This window comes from Astatotilapia calliptera, chromosome 22 (genome assembly GCF_900246225.1).
Source record: "Astatotilapia calliptera chromosome 22, fAstCal1.2, whole genome shotgun sequence".
Taxonomy (NCBI): Eukaryota; Metazoa; Chordata; class Actinopteri; order Cichliformes; family Cichlidae; genus Astatotilapia; species Astatotilapia calliptera.
Window position 1 is genome coordinate 5,302,557 of NC_039322.1, and position 21,621 is coordinate 5,324,177.

Consider the following 21,621-nt stretch of genomic DNA (forward strand, 5'->3'; position numbering starts at 1 on the left):
TATTACCGTTGTTTTAGGATGTTTTTTAACAGTGTAGTAGACAACGTTCTTGTCTATGGTGAGGAAAACGACCTCATCCTCAACTGCCCAGCTGCCGGAATATTATCGTTTTTTTAAGATGTTTTTTTTTCCTATTTATAGATGATTTCATTGTTTAATCAAATTAACATGTTCCTGATTTAATGTTTAGCGGCACTTGAAAAAGGCGAGATCCCATGTCAAATTAGCGCAACTAATTGTATTTTCATTACTGGAAGTAACCGTATTTTTATGGGGAGTTATTTTCTGTTATTTCACGGTCGTATTTTGGTGCCCCAGCTGCCGGAATATTATCGTTGTTTTAGGATGTTTTTTAACAGTGTAGTAGACAACGTTCTTGTCTATGGTGAGGAAAACGACCTCATCCTCAACACGGACAAGATCAAGGAATTAATACCGGACTTTAGAATAGACAGAATAGACAGTAGCCAGTAACAGTCTTTTACACATATGTAAACTGCTCAGAAGAACACAGAAATAATTATTCCTTCTTGATGAAAATGCATCACTGCGTTTCTTTGCAGGTCTGAATTTATTTGATGTTTCTTTAAAAAGTGTCTGTCAGACACAGCATTTTATTCAAAGACACAAACACTGCTCTGCTGCTCAGCAGCTTGAAAGTTGACAAGTCATCAGCTGAAGTTGTTGCAGATTTGAGCTACACTGTGTATTTTTTAGCACACGATGGCAGCTCTGCCACAAAATTGTTGTAAAGTAAGAACAACTGAGAGAAGGCTGCAAAAACAACACAAGAGTCAGAGAAGGAGGACAGTGGAAATTTCACTTTGAGCTCTGTTTGCATGTTTTTATTTGATCTGCTTGTACTGGAATAATAGAAACACTCTGAGAGTGCAAACCTCCACCGAGGCCGCTCAGTCTCTGGGCAGTATAGGGAAACATGACAGAGTAGAAGTACATAATGAATAATAGGTATTGATTCATAAATACTACAGTATATTTTTAAATAACTAGGCAGTTTATTCTTCTTCTCCTGACAATACTTTCTTTCTTTAAAGCTTTAAGACATTTGGGGTCAACATAAAAGAAAGGCAGGTTTGAAATGTAAAATTGAGGTCAGAGGTCAAATGTGACATGATATTTTCTATTTATTGACAACACACAAACTTATAAAAGTCATAGTTTCTAAGTTATAAGGCTTTTTGTCAGTTGTTGCATATAAATCTTTACGTTGACATGAAGCATACGCTGGATGTAAGACAAACTTTGATGGATTGTTAACATGACACCACTCGACACCCCCACAAAGTTTAATCAGGATTCATTCACAGCTTTTTAAGTTATTGTGTTTAGAGTCACAATGACTTACATCTATGCAAACACACAGACACAAAATATAATTATCACTCCTACATTTAAGTATGCATAACACTGTAAACAGATAAAAGTGGAGTCATTGTGGTAATGACACATATAGTAAGAATGATGTTGTGAAACTGTGAAAATACATTTCTCAGCAGAAGTAAAGCTGCCTTTAAGAGTCTCCAAAAAAGTTGACACTTCAATGCTTTCCCCGTGTTTTTAGGCATTTCTAGGTTTCATGTCTTGCAAAAGGCTCAAATTAAATTAAAAGGCTTAATGTATTACAAAAACATTAAGCCTTTTAAAACAGGATAAAAGCGTGTTTACCTGCAATGTTGACAGATAAAGTACATTTTTGTTATCTCTTTGTCCAGCTTGAAGGACTTTTTGGTTTTTTACTTAACATTAGCAAACATTAATCTACGTATATTTGCTGGGTTTTTTTAACAGGTTCAGATGAAGCCCAGGTGATGTTTACAAAGGGCTATATAATTTAATTATTCTTAAAATATTAAACACACATAAAGTAAGTTAAAGAAGAAGTAACATTACTCATGACTGCATGATTGTGTTGTTTAACACAAAGAAATAGAGAAGAGGAAGAGTTTACTGTGTACCACAACAACACTGGTCTCAATCTGTGATGTTCCAGATGTGTCTTTCTGCAGAAAAAGGGTAAGAGGACAGAGACTGTAATATGTAAAAGATGCCGGCTGTGAAAGTCCAGTACAAAGTTATAGTTTATTCTATGAATACAAAAAATGAACAAATGAAAAAGCAAAAACCTGCCCCAGCCTCACTCTTCATAGCCCGAGGATAAAATGTTTAACAAACCAAGTCATACTGAGAAGCCAGCTGTGTGCCATTTTGGAAAGGTCCAGAGCCAAAACCAAAACTGAGAGAACCATCACACAGATGCTACCGCTCCAAATCTCAAATTCTTTTGATGTGATTTATGTATTTAATGTCTTATTTATATTTTACATTTGACTAAACCCAATCCTAAACAAATACCAGCTCACAGAAAACCAAAATATTGACATAAATGTGTTTCATAAGTCATAATGAATGTGAGCTGCAGGTCAGTATTTAATGCAGTGGTAGAACTACATCAGTCAGCTTTATTTTGCTACTCAATCATACTAGCTTCTGTGTCTTCACTTCATCACTTCCTCTTTAGCTATTTTAGTTTCCCCATTACATTTTGCATTCAGTATTTTAGTGTTTTAGTCTCTCAAAAATGTTTTTTCACTGAGTAACAAAAGTTTAAGACCGCTTGAAAAATTGCAAATTGCAATTGCAACCCCTATGTTGTGCTCCTGTACCCCGGTCTAGGGGTACAGGAGCACAACATAGGGGTTAAAAGGAAAGTGACCGGACCTTTGATTCCCCAAAGCCATATCCAGAAGGCAATTTACAGGTTAAGGTGCTACCAAAAACTGAAAGCTTTAACTCCGGGGTGACCAAAGGCCAAAATAACAAACAAAGCTATTTCAAAAAGGGAGGTGCTACCTGAACCCTGTGTGAAACAAAAGGTAAACAAAAGACAAGCGCTACCCCTAACTCTATAATTAAATAAACAAGAGAAAAAGTAGAGAAAATAATAAGGCACTTCACCCCTTCTGCTTTAGTGCCTATAAGTGAAAGTATCTCCACACTATATTCAAAGATTAATGATTCTCTAAAGACACACGGAAAACTTCATCACAGTTGGTTTGGAGGCCAAGGAAGGGTCTGCTGCTGCTGTCAGTTGCTGCCAGGGAATAACTGCTGGAGAGTGTTTTTAAAACGGCCACTTGATGATGGGAACCAATCAGCAGCTGCCAGCTCTCCAATCAGGAAGGACCTGCAGAGACTCTTAAAGGCACAGAACCCACTCGGAACAAAATCCAGCCACTGTGATCCAAAACATGACCAGGGTCGTAACACAGCTGATCAAACATTTAGGACCACATGCCTTTAAAAGGCCAAATCTGTGCAAAAATGTGTATTCATTGTCATTTTCTGACAGATAATCACACTGTCATGATGTTCTGATGGCAAAGGCAAAAACCTTTCACTTTTTGAACGTGGTCGGGTTATTGAACTGCATAAGCAAGGTCTCTAGCTGCTGAGGTGGGATGCAGTAAGACAATTCATTTGGAATTTCTTTCACTATGGGCCCATGTCCTCATTTTAAGTTGGACACCATTTTAGTAGGTAAAAGTGAATGCTTTGACATGAATTAAGCTGCAGTTTGGCTAAGGCCTTGAAGGGGTCTGGTGATGGTTCCCGGGCCTGGCAGATCCCCATGTACTAAATAGGAGTGAAGAAGTTGAAGAATGGAGAACAAAGAGGGAGGGAGGGTGGGGCATGTAAACGAGAATGATCAGATTGCAGAATTAGGGAACCTATATAGATGACAGCCAGACGGAGCGTGTTTGGAGGCGTGGTCCTGCTCCTGAAATTCAGATACATAATTTCCAATAAATGATCCTGAGGGTTATGGAACAAAAAAGTCAAGTGTAAGACCCAGCACTGAGCCAGAGGATCCAATTGGCTCTCTGTCAAGACACTGGACAGTCCTTGACCCAAATTAAGGTCGTTACTGGTGCAGACTGCAGCCCCATAACCATCATCTGAGACTGAAGGGCTTCAAAAACAAAAAATGTCTTCAAAGGCCTCGTCTCCTTGAATGCCACAGAACTGACCATTTGGACTTTGGAAGAGAGCACCAAACATGGGACATTGAAAGGTGGAAGAAAGTTTTGTTCTCTGATGAGAAAAAATGTAACCTTGATGGTCCTGATGATTTCCAATGTTACGGCATGACAAGCAGTTCCCAACTGAGATGTTTTCTATGCGCCAGAGTGGAACATAATGGTCTGGGGTGCTTTTTCTTTCATGGGAACAATTGAGCTTCCGGAGGTGCATGGTCGTCTAACGGCCGCTGACTATGTCCAGATGTTGCAGAGAGGATCTCTCATGACTGAGGGCCTTCATCTGTGTGGTTTTTCAACAGGACAACACTACAGTACACAATCCCCGCAGGACAAGGGACTTCTTCCAGGAGAATAACATCAGTCTTTTGGACCATCCTGCGTGTTCCCCTGATCTAAATACAATTGAAAACCTTTGAGGATGATAGCAAGGGATGTTTACAAAAATGGGCAACAGTTGGACACTTTGAGACACTTGGAGAAATGTTCGCACTCACCTCGTGGAAACACTTGGATCAAGCGGTGCCGCAACAATTTTTTGAATTGATCAACAATAATGGTGGAGCTATTCATTGCTGAGTTTTTTACTTTTTTTTTTTTTTTTTTTTTTTTTTGAGGTATGGTTTTAAATTTTTGATCAGCTGTAAAACAGTCTGTTTAAGTTTAAGCGAGTCAAAGGAGCTTGCAAAGAAAAGCATCTGGACTTCTTTGCAAGCTCCTTTGACTACGATGACCTGGATGACTGAGAACCTTCACAGACAAGTTTAAGCGAGGTTTGCATGCTCAAAAAATGTTTTGTCTCACTCCCATCTCTTCTAGTTGCATGTTGAAGCTCGACATGGATCTAACCATGCAAAATATGACTTTTTACAATTTTTTCAAGTGGTCTTAAACTTTTGAGGTCTGAATTGACATAAATAAAACATGCATGATTTGATGTTACACGGTGATGTATTTGTTGGGATTTCTCTAAATAACTCTTTTTTTTTTTTTTTTTTAAATTCGTGTTTCAGGTGAATTATGAGGTATTTGTGTGGCAGAGGGAGAAAAGGTGTGAATCTCTGATTCACCGACAAGAGTTTTTACCTGAAGCATGTCCTTATCAGCATCAGCAGCAGGAGGCGGCGGTTCCTTCTCCACCTCCTTTTTTCTCATGACTCATGTCTTCCTCTTTTGTCTTCTTAGAAACACTTTTATGCCCTTTGTTGGAGTGCTTTAACCACCACCATGATGTTAAGTTATAGATGGATGCTGCGCTGTGATTGGCGTTTAAGATTAAGATATATTGATCAGACACAGAAAGAGGTGTTTCAGATGTGACTTTGCCTGTAAGAAACAGATATCCGAAAAATCCTGTCCTGAAAATAAAACATTTAGTTTACGAATGATTGAAAAAAAGTTTAACAACAGACCAACGACTCACATGACTGCAGGTAAGAAACACTTAAGAAAGATCAATTTGGTTTGGTATAAAACAGTGATTTTACATGGTTTTACTCTGGTTTAAGGACGTTTGACAACAGTGTAGAAAAACCGTCTCTCAACTAAAACTGAATCAGACAATTTGGGAACACCAAAACAGCAAAGGTGAGTAGTGACCACATTTGAGTCTTAAAGCCTTTATTGACGATTTTACAAGCGCTCTTTAAACGACTGTAACTCAGAGTTTTATATATCCTTTATTAATGCAGTTAGAAAAAAGTCCAGGCGGCTTAAATGATGCTTGGTCAATAAAGGGTTAATTTTATTTAAATAAATTAACTTTAGTCTGACATTTGAAGTGTCTCATATCAAGCTCCAGATGTGGACACCTGTCCATGCAAATCAGGGTCAGCTGATGTTGAATCACTCAGTGGAGGATGTTTTGGTAACGGCCAGTTAAATATACATCTGCTCCACAGTGGAATCAGCTGTTGGCTGAGTGAGGAGTTTGTGGATGTCCTGGGGAAGAGGATGATATTTTTACATTAAAGCCATATTTACACTTAAAAGGATTTCCCCAAGAAGACACTTTCCTTCTCTTACTTTTAACCAAATCTCAGCATTGATTAGTAGGATCTCTACACATTTTTTAAATTATGTTTTTACAGTGTGGATGATAAATATACCACTGATGGTATATAGAGTAGGCAATGAGTGAAGAGAAGCTGATGTGAGAAACAGCCTGTGTAGATGTCAGTAACTCTGCTCTGTTATGAAACTCTGAGTGCAGATGGCTGGTCTCTGGTGGATCACTGTGACGATGGTCTTCTGTCTGTCTGCTGGAAGTTTGGCTGAAATAGACCAAAAGCTGCTCGCGACACTCATATGTCATCTAACGAAAACAGTCAGAAAAGAGTAAGTCAGCATCCTTTATGGTCTCTGAAATGAAATATTTGTTATTTTTATTATAGTAAAAACTGAACTAAAAACTAAAACTAGGTGTGGAAAAAATAGTTACATTAAATAAGAATGAAGAACTAGACTTTTTTTTTTAAATAAATAAAAATAACGGACATGATTTTTTGAATTTGGAAAACTAACTAAAATAAAATCAAAATATAGAAAAAGCATCTGTAATGATTTCCCTACATCTGCTATACAATAATAACTAAAAACAATGCTCCTACAGATTTCTTTTTACAGTTTATCACCATGTTGCATGAAATGAAGGGTCTTTGTAACTATTGTTGGTCTGATAATTTACTTATCCTCTCAGTTCTTATTTCCTGCTGCTCGTTGTCTTTTCACTCTGCTTTGTCTTGTATATAAAGTTCTACATAAATAAAGCTGAGATAAGAGAGCAGAGATGTAGAGAGGACTACACCTCCATCCAGTCTGGCTTTGTTTCTGGGGACGTTTAGCACCCCGCCTTTCAGGGCTGAAAATAATGACATTATTATTATAATGATATATTTATATCTTAACTTTGTATCACTTAATTCTTGTTTTATTGTTCTTTATGTGAAGGGAATTTCCCATAATATTGCTGCCAACAACAACAGTTTACATGTAATAACACACATCTGACATTTATGTTAACCATCTTTACCAGCTGCTACAAAGCTCTCTATAAACAATTTTAATGTTTGTGTGTGTGTGTTTCTTTTTTGTGACAGGTACAAGATATATTCAATGTATGCCGTGGCCTTAAGCATTCCGAACTATGCAAACCAAGTCAAATATGACCTACAAAGGGTGACACCAAACCTACAGACACAAGTCAATGACGGCATCCTCAGCACTCCTAGACTTGTGGTAGCTTCAATAAAAGATGTAACGAATAACAACGGGAATTTTCTATATACTGAACATGCAGAGTGGCGTGTTCTGCAGAATCTTAATCTTGTAGGTAACCATGGTGATTTGTTGGTCTTCTTCTCTTACGCCAATCCATGTTTATCAAGCTGTGCAAATCCAAATGGAAACTACAAGATCACTGGTGAGCTCAGACGTCTCTTTAATAGAACTGTGTGGGGTGAAAAGGCGTTTGTGTTTAGCGCTTTATTCAGGCCACATGAGGGGAACATTAATTCAGACACGATAAGTGCAGCCCTGACAAATATTGGGAACTCCATTGGTCGCGAAAACATATTTCGCTGTTACAGGAATAATAATGATTATTTCCGTTGCATCAAATGCTTCAGTGGTAATCAGATAGTCCGCAACTGTACCTCATAATGCACCAACTCATTTATGTAACAAGGAACATTTAAAAAAAACAAGTGAATAAACAAATGTTTTAGAAGCTGAAGTTTCTACTTGTTCACTTTCTTTCTCTAACATGGAATTTACTGTCTGAGTGATGACTCAGCCATTTAAGGTCCAGCTAGGTTTATATTTGTCTTTGCTAACTGATACAAACATAAATTGCTATTTTTATTCTCATTTTTAAAGTAAGGCAGCTCAGTTTAGAGGGAATTGCCTCAAAATGATGGTCATCATGCTGAAACGGGTTTAACTGTAACAAATTAATATCGAATGGCTCATTTTACAGATCAAACATGACAAAAATGAAGTATCCAATATGTGATTATCATGTAAGGCACCTGCACTGTGACGTGGTGTTTGCTGAAGTCAAGAGAAAAGGAGCCAACGGTATCAGTCAAAGTCTGCATTTGGGGCAGATTTGTTTTTCTGCTTTGTTTTTTTCCCACCAATTACAATTAATATTTTCTAATAACAACTTAAATATTTTATTTAATAACTATTCATTAGTTGTAGTCTATAACCGTGGGTAATTGGAAGACTTTTTGGAAATGTGGGATTTTGATATTTGTGTTGGTAACACTTTATGATAAACACAGAGGTTATTTATTCTTAAACTACTAACAGTGAAAAGATAAAAAAATAATAATAATAACTTGAATATCTGCTGCGTGAAATAGAGGTTATTGTGAGGGTGAAATAGAAATTTTTGTTTTAAATATTGAATGTAAAGTGGGCTGATGAGGTGGCAGAGCCATAAATCCCAGTGTACCTGGAGAGCACCACCATTGTGCTGTTTCACTCACTGTTTATGTTTATTTGACTCCCCAAGGATTAGAACAAACAACCACAAACTAATTACATACGTAGGAATCAACTATAGCATCGCACAGGATTAGTAAACGTTATCCAATAAAATTTGTTGTTTTGTTAGCCGTAATCATCCATCATTTAACGTTTATTAAGAACATTATTATGAAGTGTTACTTTTGATGTGTTTGTTGGTGCTTTTATTTTGAATGTGTTTGCAGCTTTACTTTGAGTGACACTTTGAGTGTCTGTATTTACTGTAATACATCATTTTAATGGAGAATAGAAGTTTTCACAGCACTTGTGTGTTTGTATACAGTACTGCGCTTCTCTAAATCTCTAATTAAAGCTTCGCTAAGCAAACATTCATGTGTCTGCATGTCAGTCATTTCAAACCAGCTTCATGATTTTACTGAGCCTGTTTATCTGCAGGTGTAGCTGCTCTTACAGTGAATGTTTCTCATCACTTTATATTATATTTTTGACAACCACTCGTGTAGACCGAGTGTTCTTAAGAGTCCAGTACACAACAACGATAGTAAAACCAGCATTGCTCCGTTGTCCTCCACTTATCATTTATTTTCTCAATTAAAAACCTCCACCATGAAATTTAAGACATCCAGCAAAACATGCTTCAGATTATTATATTATATGCTTATGCTTATGCTTATATGCTTATCAGATTATTTTTCTAACTGATTATTATTGTGGTTTCTTTTGTTTTACCTCATTGAATTTCTTTAAATATATAAATGAGAGGACAAAGACAAACCTCTGACTCCTTCAGTGAGGGGATATGATGGCTCTGCTTTATTGTTGAAACAGGCTCAGCTTGTGTTACAGGTGCCAGGTTGCAGCACTGATGGAGTCATGAAAACAGAAAATGATTAGACATGTTGTGGTGTGCTGTTGTTGAATACTGCATCATTATAAAGGAGGAGCGTGGAGCGTGGAGCGTGGAGCGTGTCCCTCTGACTGCTAATGTCAGTCCAAATCTTTAGTGAAATAAAGAGTCTGGATTACTTTGGATTCTTCAGATGATTAAACTGCTCGCTGATAAATTTCTGCGTTCTGAGCAGCTCACAGCACCTACATGCCTGCATATGTATAAAACACTGTAATTGGTTACAATTTATTCTGCACAGGATTATTTGCTGAAAAGCCTCTTGTTTTGTAGCTGAGCCACCCGGGGAAGAGGAAGTCAGACCAGTGGTTTAAGCCTGAAGTCGTCCATTTTGCAAATGTCTTGTTTTATCTTATCAGCACACAGCAGAGAGTTCACAAGAAATACAGAGGAAGAAAAACCACTGTGGAATTTCCACTATGATATCTTTGTGTATGACACAATTTTTATATTATCCGCCTGTACTGGAATAATAATAATAATCATCATTGCTACATGTAAGTACACATGACACGGCATGAAAACAGATCAAATGTAGAGTCACTGTGGTAACGACACAAGAAAAAAAAGAAACCTGAAACCCTGAAATACAGCTGCCTTTAAGAGCAGACATTTCTACACTTGCTCCTTGTTCTTAGACATTTTTAGGTTTCATATCTTGAAACATCAAAATCTGTCCTTGAATATCGACAGATATTGAAATTTGTATAAACAACCTCAATCTATTTTCCCTCTTCCTTTTGTTGCAATAAAACAAACCCAAACAGCAATAATAATAATAATAATATCTCCTGCTCACGTGTAAACTCAGGCACGACTTCTCTTATAATCTCCAATAAACATAATAAAGTTGGTGGCTTTAAAGAAACCAAAGGAAGGATTCTTAAATGTATGAGAGGAGATTTCCAGACAAAAATACAAAATAAAAACAGACTGATGAAGATGTTGTGACCAAGGTGCTTTGAGAGCCACAAAAATGTCGTTAAATGCACAATAAAAAAAAGACACACACTAGTAGCAGCTTTTTTCTAAATAAGATCATGAATACCAGAATTAAATGTAATTAAAATATCATGTTAAACAAAGAGGGATGTGTGGTCACGTGAATGAGCAAAGATGGCTGTCTTCCTGTGAGGAGACACTGCACCAGTGTAACGCACACTGTACAGACAATAATGACAAAATTAATATAATTATTAGATGACTCACTCGTGTTTGAAATCAATTAATGCAGCTTTAAATGTTCCATAACAGCAGAAAAGAAAACGACTTAGAAAGGTTGGTGATGCAGCACGTCTGTTTACATGCAGCCTGATGAAAGTCATCAAAGAGGAGTAAAATGATCCGGTCATCAAACAAAGGTTGTTTTCACCAAATAATTTATTAATCCATCATTTCGTTACAAGGTGGAGGACAATACTGATGTACTGTAGTTTAATACATTATTAGTACCACTCAGGATTTACACGTCATTTTCTGTTATCACTGTTCAACAATCAGCTGGTCAGTCAGAGGACACCAAGGAAGTTTCATGTATGAAAATAACAAAAATACTAAAGTCGGGTTTTCAGCAGCAACTCTGAGATTCTTCCATCGTTTCTTTTCTCTCAGTAAAAATATTTTGAGCTCCTTTTTTTCCTGTGATGGAGACTGATGGTTTTTAGTTTCAGTACAGTTTAACGGTGAAAGCTGCAGGAAACAGAATAATAACATCTACACTCATCATTTCAACCCAGGCAGTAAAGGCATCGAGATCTGCTCAGACCCGTCACGCACCGGAGGGTTGAAGCTGATAAATACTGTGAACCATCTTTGGTCTGGAACCTGTTTTGTTTTCAGAGGAAACAAATCTGCATTTAAAGATGTTCAGGTGACAAAAGAAGCTCAAATTATCACAGCGGTCTGAGCAGCTTTCAGGAACAAACACGTCCATGCAGAAAACATGTTCTTCAGGTTTTATCTTCTTCTTTGTCACATTATGAATTATTTTCAAAGCAGCTTTACCTTTTGTTAAAACACATCTCTTATTTAACACATACTTTATCAGATACACACCCATATTTGACCTTCCTGTATCAGTTTACACCACATGGAAACATTAACTCTGACGTTCTGAACATAATCCAACATCAACGACTCCCGAAGTAAAAATTACCGTCAGTACAAACAGGTTTAAACAGGTTTAGTTTCTGTGAACATAAAACTGGATGAATAAACAAACAAATGAACTACTTGTTTTGGTCACATGACCATCGTGTGTAAAGTGTTCAAATGCATTAATCTCCACATTTAAGCATGAAATCATTATATTTAGACGTCTCTCACACAGTCGCTGAGTTTTCTCTGCAGCCGTTCAGCAGTTGACAAAAACAAACAGGATCAAACCCAAACAACCAAATCTGAGTCATACAGGAAACTCTGGAGGTCAAAGGTCACTGTACAAAAGCCAACAGTCTGCACCGAGTCTGAGCTCCAAACCTGCGTATAAAACATCTAAGCTGAGCCTTCACAGAAGGTAAAACATTCACTCTGAATCTCTTTGAGCTGGAAAACATCTCTAAAGGCTAAATATTCATGAGGTCACCAATAACTGCTCTGTGCTGCACGTCTGATTTTCATAAACACACACAACTATCACACTGCTGCAGATGTGTGTAACAGTAACACCTGTATGACCAGAGGGCGGCACAGCTCTTTGAAAGGAAAGTCACTCAGAAAAGAATGACTTATTGATAAACATAATAACACACCTCCCGTCGTGGAAAACGTTTCTCTTTAATTGCACTCATTTTGTATTTATCACTGTAATTTTCTCTTTTATCTTCACTCTAGCACAGACCTGAAAACCTTTCAAAATAAACTAAACGATCAACAGAATGTGAATAAAAAGCTTCAAAACATCTGGGCCTAAAACATCTGCATACTCATCCTGCAGACTGGGCTGTTCTTCAGTGCAATACCGATTCGTACCACAAGATGGCGCACTGACTCAACATTAACTTTATTTGGGGAGGTAAGCCATAAAGATTCCGTTCTTTTTATAATAGTGGTCAGAAAAAGGTAAAATCTTCGAGGGTAAATGGGATTCAGGCTGAAGAACTGCTCACCTGTGGTTTAATACACCTGTCTGTGTTCTCAGCAGTAATAATTAATCAAATAATTATTTTTTAATAATTGCATCAAACCAGTTAGTAACATTTAAAAACCACACTGAGGAAAATATCCGAAAATTAAAATGAAAGCACGACTCACTGCAGACCTCTACTTTATGTTTTAAATACTATTAGGTTCTTCTACATATAGAGACCCACCAAAGATGTAAAGTAAGTATATATAGATCAGCTTCCTCCCTATGAGCTCAATAACAACTAATATTATTATGTTTTTATGGTAGCCTGTTAACTTTAAGGGTTAAGCAGTACAGCAATGATGTCATTGTTCCCTCATCAATGTGCAACATTTTTAGAATGAAGCTCCAAAATCTAATCGTCTACTCCCAAAAACAAAAATTATTAAATTATGTTTTATAATTGTGCATCTCAGAACATTTGAATATCACGACTATCAAATGTTCATATATTCCATGTTCATATTCATTACACATAAAGTGAAATATTGGAAGCGTGTTTTCAAACTGTGATGATTATTATTAAAGTTCAGGCTGCTTTGCTGGCGCTCTTCAGCTCGTGTGTTTCTCATCTTTCTCTTGATGATTCTCCATTAACGCTAAAGTCAGGTGAGCTCGAGGACCAATCAGAGAACAACGTGGTCATCAAATCATTCGGGGCTGCTCGAAAAGAAAACTGACATCGCCATGAAGCTCTTCATCGGATGGAAGCTGACGGCTGTGTAGATGACAGATGACATCATTCCTGGTAATATGCTTCCATATAGGCATGAAACATTACATGTAATGAATACAGAATATGTGAAGATTTTCCCCATTTGAATTATGAAAAAATAAACTTTTTAATAATATTCTAATTTTTTGAGATGCACTGGTATAACGCAGTCTACTAAAACCTTCATTTACAAACTTTCCTCAAAGAACCTTTAAAGAAATTTTAAATTTAATTTAAATTTAAAAAAGGCAGAAAAAGTGTGATGATAATAATAAAAATATAATTAAAGACAGAAATCTCTCTTCATAACAAACAGAATAAGGATATTTGACTCTCAGTGTGCAGAACAGCTGCTGAAGATGAGGTTCAGTCTTTACCCGCCTCCATAACTTTATCTAAATGTGCTGTGAGACACTCAGAGGAGGTACACTGTGTAGCTTAGATAAGACCTCAGTGAACTAAACATTACTGAACAGATGGCTGCAGGGTAGGAGGGTAGAGAAACTCTCACAGACTTTGTCCTCTGAAAAATCAGATCAAACAACATCTGCATCTAAACGTCGCTCCTGGCCTGATGAGTAGATGACGTATATTTCTATATATTTACAGCAACAAGAATATTTTATACTCCTCAAAGCCCCAAAACTCTGCAAACAACAAAGTAATAAAGTGAAAGCAGCAGCAAAACAGTAAGTTAGTCGCCTCCAGCTATAAAAGCTCCAGAGGGGAAGTGATCAGTTACAGGTAGTGTTTGTGTTTGTGTAGAGCTGAAATAAATTTAGCTTCGACTTTTGAACTTCTACACGCGAACATGTTCGAAAGTCACTTCAGTCAGGCTCGAGCTGTACACGTCAATAAATGAGCAGCCTAACGAAATATTCCTCCCTTCATGCATGACTGAGATCAACGGGCTTCCCTTTGTGACAGCGCTACTGAAGCTTCAGCTAAAATAAAGAACCACGTGTAAATCCAACACAGGCTTAAAGTCCAGTTTGCATTTTGTTGCTACAGACTTAAACTTTAATGGTGTAACTGTAGTTTGTGCTGGATGTTTCAAAGCTTTTATTTTGTAGTGTATTTGCTGATGTTTGCTGAGCTTCAGTTTGAGGCCAGCAGGTGTTTTACACCCTGAGCCCAGTGATCTGCAAACTATGCAAGAGCACAGTTTATTATTTATTATCATTTATACCAAACGGAAAAGCCCGGGCATGAAATGCAGGTTATTTCAGAGATGGAATAAACATGTCAAGGCCATCCACCCAGTTTTTGCTGCCTACCTGGGTCTAAGCTGAGTTCAGTCACCTCCTCAAGCTCATCTGGTTCTGCCCCGAGGCCTCCTCCCAGCTGTTTGAAGCCTGGTACAAAGTTATCTTGCCCTCTATTAATATTTCCCCCTTCATATCAGTTGTACTCCATATAACTCCCTTCATTAGATTTTACAGTCCCAAAGTTCGATGTGTCTCCCTAAACTGACGGTACTGACTGTAGCTTACAGGCCTCACATCATCTGAGTGAACTGTGTTTATGAAGCATTTTTAATGGAAGCATCAGAGAATTAAATAATTTATCGTATCTTCAATTATTAGTCTGTTATGAGTCTAACTAGCAGAAATCTGTGCCTATTTATATATACGGTTTCCTGGTGTATGGTGTGTTCCATAGTCAGTAGTTGGAGTAGCTAGAACATGTCATGGTGGCTGTGTCCATCTTCTACATACAGTCTATATGCTACACGTGGCTCTTTGTTTTCTCGGAGCTGAATCCTCAGGCTGGGCTTCAAACTGGTGCCAGCAGCATCATCTGAAACAACATGGCAGTGCTGAGTTTGGTCTGTTTTGTGGGTCTGAGGCAGGAAAGACTGCAGGGCTGCTGCTGCTGTGAGGAAAGTTTGAAAAAACACAAATCTGCATTTTTCTTGGTTCAAACAAACGTTTAGCGTCTGATTAAGTCAGCTGAGAGTTTCATGAACCCCGGAGCTTTAAAAAAACACATATTTTTTTCAGGTTCAATTTGTTTTTGCAGATTTATGTTTTTTACTCCAATCGTAGCAAATATATCACAAAACAATATTGCAGAAAGTCACAGCAATTCAGAACAGCCATTTTTCTACTCTACTGAGACTACAATGTCCCCACAGAACGGTTAGAGAAGCGCTGTCTTTTAGTTTTTGGTTTCCTCCGGACGCACGCGCATATTCTTCACTCAGAATAAACTAATCGTCTCAGGCGTTTTAAACAAATACTCAGAGACAGAAGGTCCGCTTCTACCAGGCCACGATTCAGAGTATTGTGAACTGCGGACAACAACAAGTTTCACACGTTTGTCTCAGAAACACCACAGCAGATGAGTGGAAGTCAAAGTCTCGTTTCCCTGGAGGTCCTTCAGGTTGTGCGCGTCCAACGGGAGCCTCGCCTGTTTTTTACTCGACCTCTGTTTGAAACCTGTCGGCAGTTAAAAGAGTTTCAGAGTTTCTCACTGAGCTTCTTCTTCTTTTCAGAGCAGCAGCAGGAACCAGCAGCTGTTTGCTTGGAAAGAGGCGCCCGTTGGATTCGACACACATTTTGGTTTAAGTCACGCTACTTTCATTGGCACTGACCTCGCACACGTCTTCCTCACACGCACCCCGACCCAACCCCAGACCGCCAAACATCACAGATCCCTGACCCTGGCTCTGGGAGATCGCCCCGAGGAGCGCCCCTGCAGCAGCGGCCATGTTGTTGCTCAGAGCGGCACTGCTGCTGTTACTCATGCTGCTGTTACCGCCGCCACTTCCTGCGGCTGAGAGGCCGCCGTGCTGCGGGGACAACACTGACGTTCCTCCCCTCGCGCCACCTCCCAGGACGCCTCCCTGCCCACCCTCACCTGCAGACAGGAGGAGGTGGGGGGAGGAAATCAGATCTGGACCATCCTCACCTCCACCTCTCCTCCCTCCGTCGCTGCCGCTTCCACCTTCGCCGCTCTCTCCCAGCCCGCTGCGCCTCTCGCAGTGCGAGCGGTGCCTCATGAAGCTGTCGCGCCACATGAACTTCTTGCCGCAGCCGAGGCAGTCGTACGGCTTCAGGCCCGTGTGCGTCTTCATGTGCTCGGTGAGGTGATGCTTCATCTTGAACTTCTTGGCGCAGACGGGGCAGTGGAAGGGCCGCAGGTCCAGGTGCATGTTAATGTGGCGGTCCCTCATGCTCTTGTGGGTGAACGTCTTCCCGCAGTGACACATGAACACTTTCCCTGAACCCCCAGAGCCGCCGCCACTGTTGCCGCCTCCGCCTCCGATTCCTCCGCTCTCTGCGCCATCCACCCCCAAACCACCCTGTACCGACAGGTGGACCGCACCGTGCTCCATACTGGGACCTTTGAAGGACGACCCTCCGATCATACCGCCTGCCATCCCCAGAGGCGGCGCGCTAGCATCCAGCGGGAGTCCGGAGGCCTGGCTGTACAGCAGGATCTGGTTTCCCTGCATGTCCAGTGGGAAGAGCTGAGCCCGGGCCGAGGCTGCAGACTGAACCTGACCCAGCAGCGCCGAAACCGCCCGGTTAGCGTTCTGGTTCTGACCTGCAGCGCCGTCGTGAAGGTGTTGCGCTAAAGTTTGGTCCATGAGACTTCCTTCAAACTTGAGGTAGTCCTCTGAAGACTGGCAGTAGTCGACCTACACACAGGGAAACGTATTAGAGGTTAAGATTATATAAAAATATCTGTCAATCAAGTTTATTTGTAGAGCAGATGCACAAATCAAGAAAGTTTTCAGTTAAAAATTAGGTTTTTTACACATTCTGGTTGCTGTAACTTATTTCAACTAAAGATAGAAATTTCTAAGTTAGAAATTCTTTGTGTGACGTTTTAGCGCCCTCTACTGGTCATATGCAAAACCACCACAGCACCAGCTTACAACAGGTCTGCGTCATTATTTCTACAAAGCAAACCGCCCCTCAGCTACTGTCAGGATAATTAAAGCTGTAATCTGATTACACTACAGTTCCAGCTCACCTGTGACTCCATATCGTTCTCCGCTCTGCCCCCGAGCTCGCCTGAAAGGCTCCTGACGTTTGAGATGTTGAAGTTGCTCCTTTCCCGCTCTCGTGCCAGCTCCATCTCCCTCTCATCCTCATCCTCCTCGTCTTCTCCTCCTTCCTCCCCGGAGACCACGATCAGGTCGTCATCCTCTCTCCGTTCGGTTTTCACCACCACCCACTGCTTGCGAGGCATGATGCTGGGCTGGCTGTAGGTGGGACGCTTCTGCAGCGGCAACGCAGAGTCCTCTCCGTCCTTTTATTGAGATATTTCACATTATGTACAGAAAACACAGGATACAAACAAACAAACTGTAAACACTAACTCGATTATTAAAGTTCAACTTTTCTTTCAAAATAAAAGCTCTTCATACAAATTAAAGGTCGACTATCTTCAGGTTGCTCAGACCTCACCTGATAGGATGAAACCCCAAAGCTGTCGCTGACCCCGACCTCCTGCTCTGACACTGAGCTCATCTTCTTCCTCCTCCCGCTGCCTCCTCCTCCTGTGCTTCCTCGTTTCCTTTGATGGTACAGCACCTCCTCCTCTTCCTCCTCGGCTTCCTCTTCCTCCTCAATAAGGAAGGCTTCTTCGCCTCCTGATGGAGTGCAGTAGCTGGGGGTGTTGTTAGCCCCGCCTCCATCTCCAGAAGCTCCCGTTGCAGCCGCGCCACCTCCCCCAAAGCTGCTCCCATCCCTGGGGCTGAAGTAGTTGGTGCTGCTGGGTGATTGGCTCTCGCTCACCGACGGGCGGCTGGGAGGCTGGGAGGCTCGCGGGGGCTCGTTAGACTCAACAACCTGGACTTGACCAACACTTCCAGCACCAGCAGCTCCATTACCACCACCTGCTCCACCGTCACCATTGCTGCTGCTACAGCCAGAGTTGGCTGATCCTCCAGCTCCACTTATTCCATCCTGCACAGCCCCACCTCCTCCACCTCCGCCGCTCCCTCCTGCCGCCGCGGCTCGGCCCTCCTTCAGTAGCTCCGTGCATTTGTCCACAATGTGCCACATCTGCAGGACGCTGCCCACTGTGAGGTAGTTGACGATGTCATCGCGGAGCATCTGGAGCTGACCCGTGTAGGCGCAGCTCAGCACGCTCTCAAACGCCAGCGGGTCCATCACTGCCGGGATGGAGACCGTGGACATGTTCTTCAGTAGTACCTGGAGGCGGATGGAGATCACAACATCACAGTAATGAAGCTTTTTCATTTTGTAACGATTCCTCCTGCCTCCTCCTCCTCTCCCTCATCACACTGCAACATTACCCACATGGTCAGAGTCCAGCTCCAAGTGATTTTCTGGTGTACACAGGCAGTAAATCTGTCTGCCAGCCCCTCAGACAGGTAACAGGGGTCTGATGAAACCTCCCACCAGTTTCACTAAGCAGATATTTGGCAGATGACTGAGGCTCTCTCGAAAACCAATTATTACAGCATAAAAAAGCACAAGTAACGTGTTTGTGTGAGGCTGCTGTCACACAGTAGGTCTTTATTATCTTCTAACTCTGAGCTCCCTTAAAATTAACCTGCGTGACTGTTCACATCTATTCTGTCTCGCCTCGTTTATTCTGTTTTTCTGAGGTAGAAATAAGAAGCGGCAGATGGCTTCAAACCCAGATTCACATTTTATGTCTCACAGATCTTGTGTTAGCAGAGAAAACTGGGAGAAAATGCAAACAAGCTGCTGATTACACAACCGACTGAAAATATCTGTAAGACCAACTAATCCTGTCACCTGTCTGTCTTTCTATAGGCAATCTAATGTTCTAAAGTTTTGCTCAGGCACAAACTGCGACAGCTATTCTTGTCTGACGCTAATAAAGATCCAAGGCTGAGTGAGAGTCAGTGTGTTCATCCACCTGGTCGTGGAAGTAAGGCGAGGACGCAGCCAGGACGCAGCGGTGGGCCTTGAACACTTGTCCCTGGACATGGATGGAGAGGTCGCAGAGGCTGCCGTCCTCTCTCTGCCGGTTCAGGCTGTCCAGCACCGAGGTCTGAGCGCCGGGGAAGCAAACCTGAACCACTGAGCCGCTGCCGCTGCTGCTTCCCACCTCCATGGGCACAGACTGCATCTGTGAGGAAGAAAAACCTTCATGACTCCCACAGCCGGAGGTTAAACTCTGACTTTAGATTCATGGCAGTCCTTCCTGGTTTGTTACTGCTGACTGGCAGGTTGTGGCTTTAAATCTGAGGCTTTAAATTACACAAACAGTGAATCTATTCAAGTATGGAGGAAGCTCTTTGAATGGGTCACATGACTGCACCTCTCAGGTAATTAGGTATCAAATAAAATATCATGTTAAGAAAAACGGCTGTTTTATTTATGAAAACAACCGTGACCGCAGTTTGCAGTTTATTGGGTTACTGGGTTGTTGGAATTAGAGCGGGACAACAGCCCTGCAACAAATCTCCACCTCGCTCACGGCAGAGGGTTCAGATCTTTCCATAAAATGTTTGCAGCTGTGCTGAAACAATCAACAGTTATTTTCCATTTAAACAAATCTTTTTTTTTTAAATTTAGTTTCTTTCATTTTAATAAATATATAAAGAGAAGAGATTGAAACTTCAAATAATTACAAAACAATTACAGAAAAGCTGAAAATCCTCAGAGTGGAAACATAATTTTAGCTGTCTCTTTAAAATTACACAAAATTAATGATTAAATAATCGTTACTGATGTAATTTCTGTCAATCAGCTAATCGCCGAATCTCTGATTAAATTTATGATAATTTTAGAGGTGAAGGGCTTTAAAGTCAACTATGCTGGATTTCAAACAAAGTGCATCACAGAGGAATGTGACTGTAGGCAATATAAATGTAAACTTGAAGATATTTATCAGTAATTAAGGTAAACTAAGTAACATGTGATAAAACTTGTAACCTTTATAAAAGTTTTGGTAAACATATTTATGGAAAATTTAAGGAATGACTGCAGACTCACTGATGGTGCTTATACAGCTCAGAGTAACGCTGGTGCAGTCTTACATCATCACCTACACCTGTCAGTCTTTTCTGATGTAATGATATGTAGGGAGGTTATTTAAATAATTACTATAAATTTAACGGTGACGCACTTTCTTTGAACATCAGAAGTAATATTTTCCTTTAATCTGACCTTTTCATTCCAAAATTAATTACATTTAAATAAATTAAATGGAAAAAAATAATGTTACCTGAAAACTCAAAGCTATATGTTTCAGTTAAAATAGTTTAAGTTTATATATATAATCATGTTGAACTCATTGATGATGACAGAGGCAGAGAAACTGACTTCATTAGAGATGTTAATGCTCTGAAAGGATTTGAATTTTACCTCAGAAACACTGGAAATCTGTCCCGTCATTAAGGAAGCAGATAGCCTCAGTTAGAGGACAGTGACAGCCTGATTTTATCCGCCTGTCTGTGAGCCTGACATCACTGACAGGCTGCACATCACACACAAACTAAACTTTATTAATCCCAAAAGTTACAGCAGCCAAAAACCATCAACACAACCTCTGACAGAAGAGCTGCAACCAGAACAGCTCAGTAACATAAACACGATTAAAACCAAAACCAGAACAAGTTAAAAACACACAAAAAAATCAAAAAGTGAAATAAAAATAAATACTAGAGTTCAATAACAAACCTAAACGCCCAGTTATAATCAGCTGCTCAGTTTATGCAGCACATCAAATATTTACTGTAGTTATGACAGCTGACATCATCGGTGTCATTCTGAACTTCACATTAAACTGGAGCAGCACATCTGTGCAGAGCCTCCTTCATTAAACTCATTAATTACTCATCAGAAACCCGCACAGTCCACGCCGGACATAACCGGCAGACTTTATGGGGAGAAAAAAAGAAAAAAAAATCAACAGCTGGACTGCACACTTTAACTTTACCGCTACAAAAGCGAAGCTGCTGGTTGGAAATGCAGCTGTGCTCGCGGTGCAGATGTTTTTTCCCCGGTGGCGGTGTTCTCCGTTCAGACGGACAAACGGCGGCATCTGGAAAACCGTCAGAGCTCCGGTCTCCAATCACAGCCGCACAGATGTGACGTTAGCCTGCTAGCTAGCCCCGTCGGGCCGCCGCCGACGTTAAACTCACCGTTTTCAGTTGACACCTGAGCCCGTTACAGTCCGGCCTCTGACCGAGCGGAGGGCGGCGGGTCCTGCCGGTTCATCCAGGCCCTGAAGTTTGGGGAGCATTTTTGAGAAAAAGCTCCTCGCAGCTGATCTCCGCAGCAGCAGACAGCCACACGTCGCCTTTAAGAGCGACCCAGACAGACGAGCCAGACTTTGGCCGACACAAAATAAACTAAAAAAA

The 21,621-nt window shown here is 40.5% G+C and overlaps 1 protein-coding gene across 1 annotated transcript; it reads right to left on the bottom strand.

Moving 5' to 3' along the window:
- Positions 1–13,553: 13,553 nt before the first annotated feature.
- On the bottom strand, positions 13,554–21,586 carry LOC113014692 (zinc finger and BTB domain-containing protein 22-like). The gene is made up of 5 exons (XM_026156374.1): positions 21,403–21,586; positions 19,170–19,382; positions 17,723–18,472; positions 17,286–17,564; positions 13,554–16,947 (listed from the first exon to the last, which is right to left on the bottom strand). Exons 2-5 carry the CDS (start codon positions 19,380–19,382, stop codon positions 15,868–15,870), a joined length of 2,322 nt encoding a protein of 773 aa, XP_026012159.1. The 5' UTR covers positions 21,403–21,586; the 3' UTR covers positions 13,554–15,867.
- Positions 21,587–21,621: the final 35 nt, after the last annotated feature.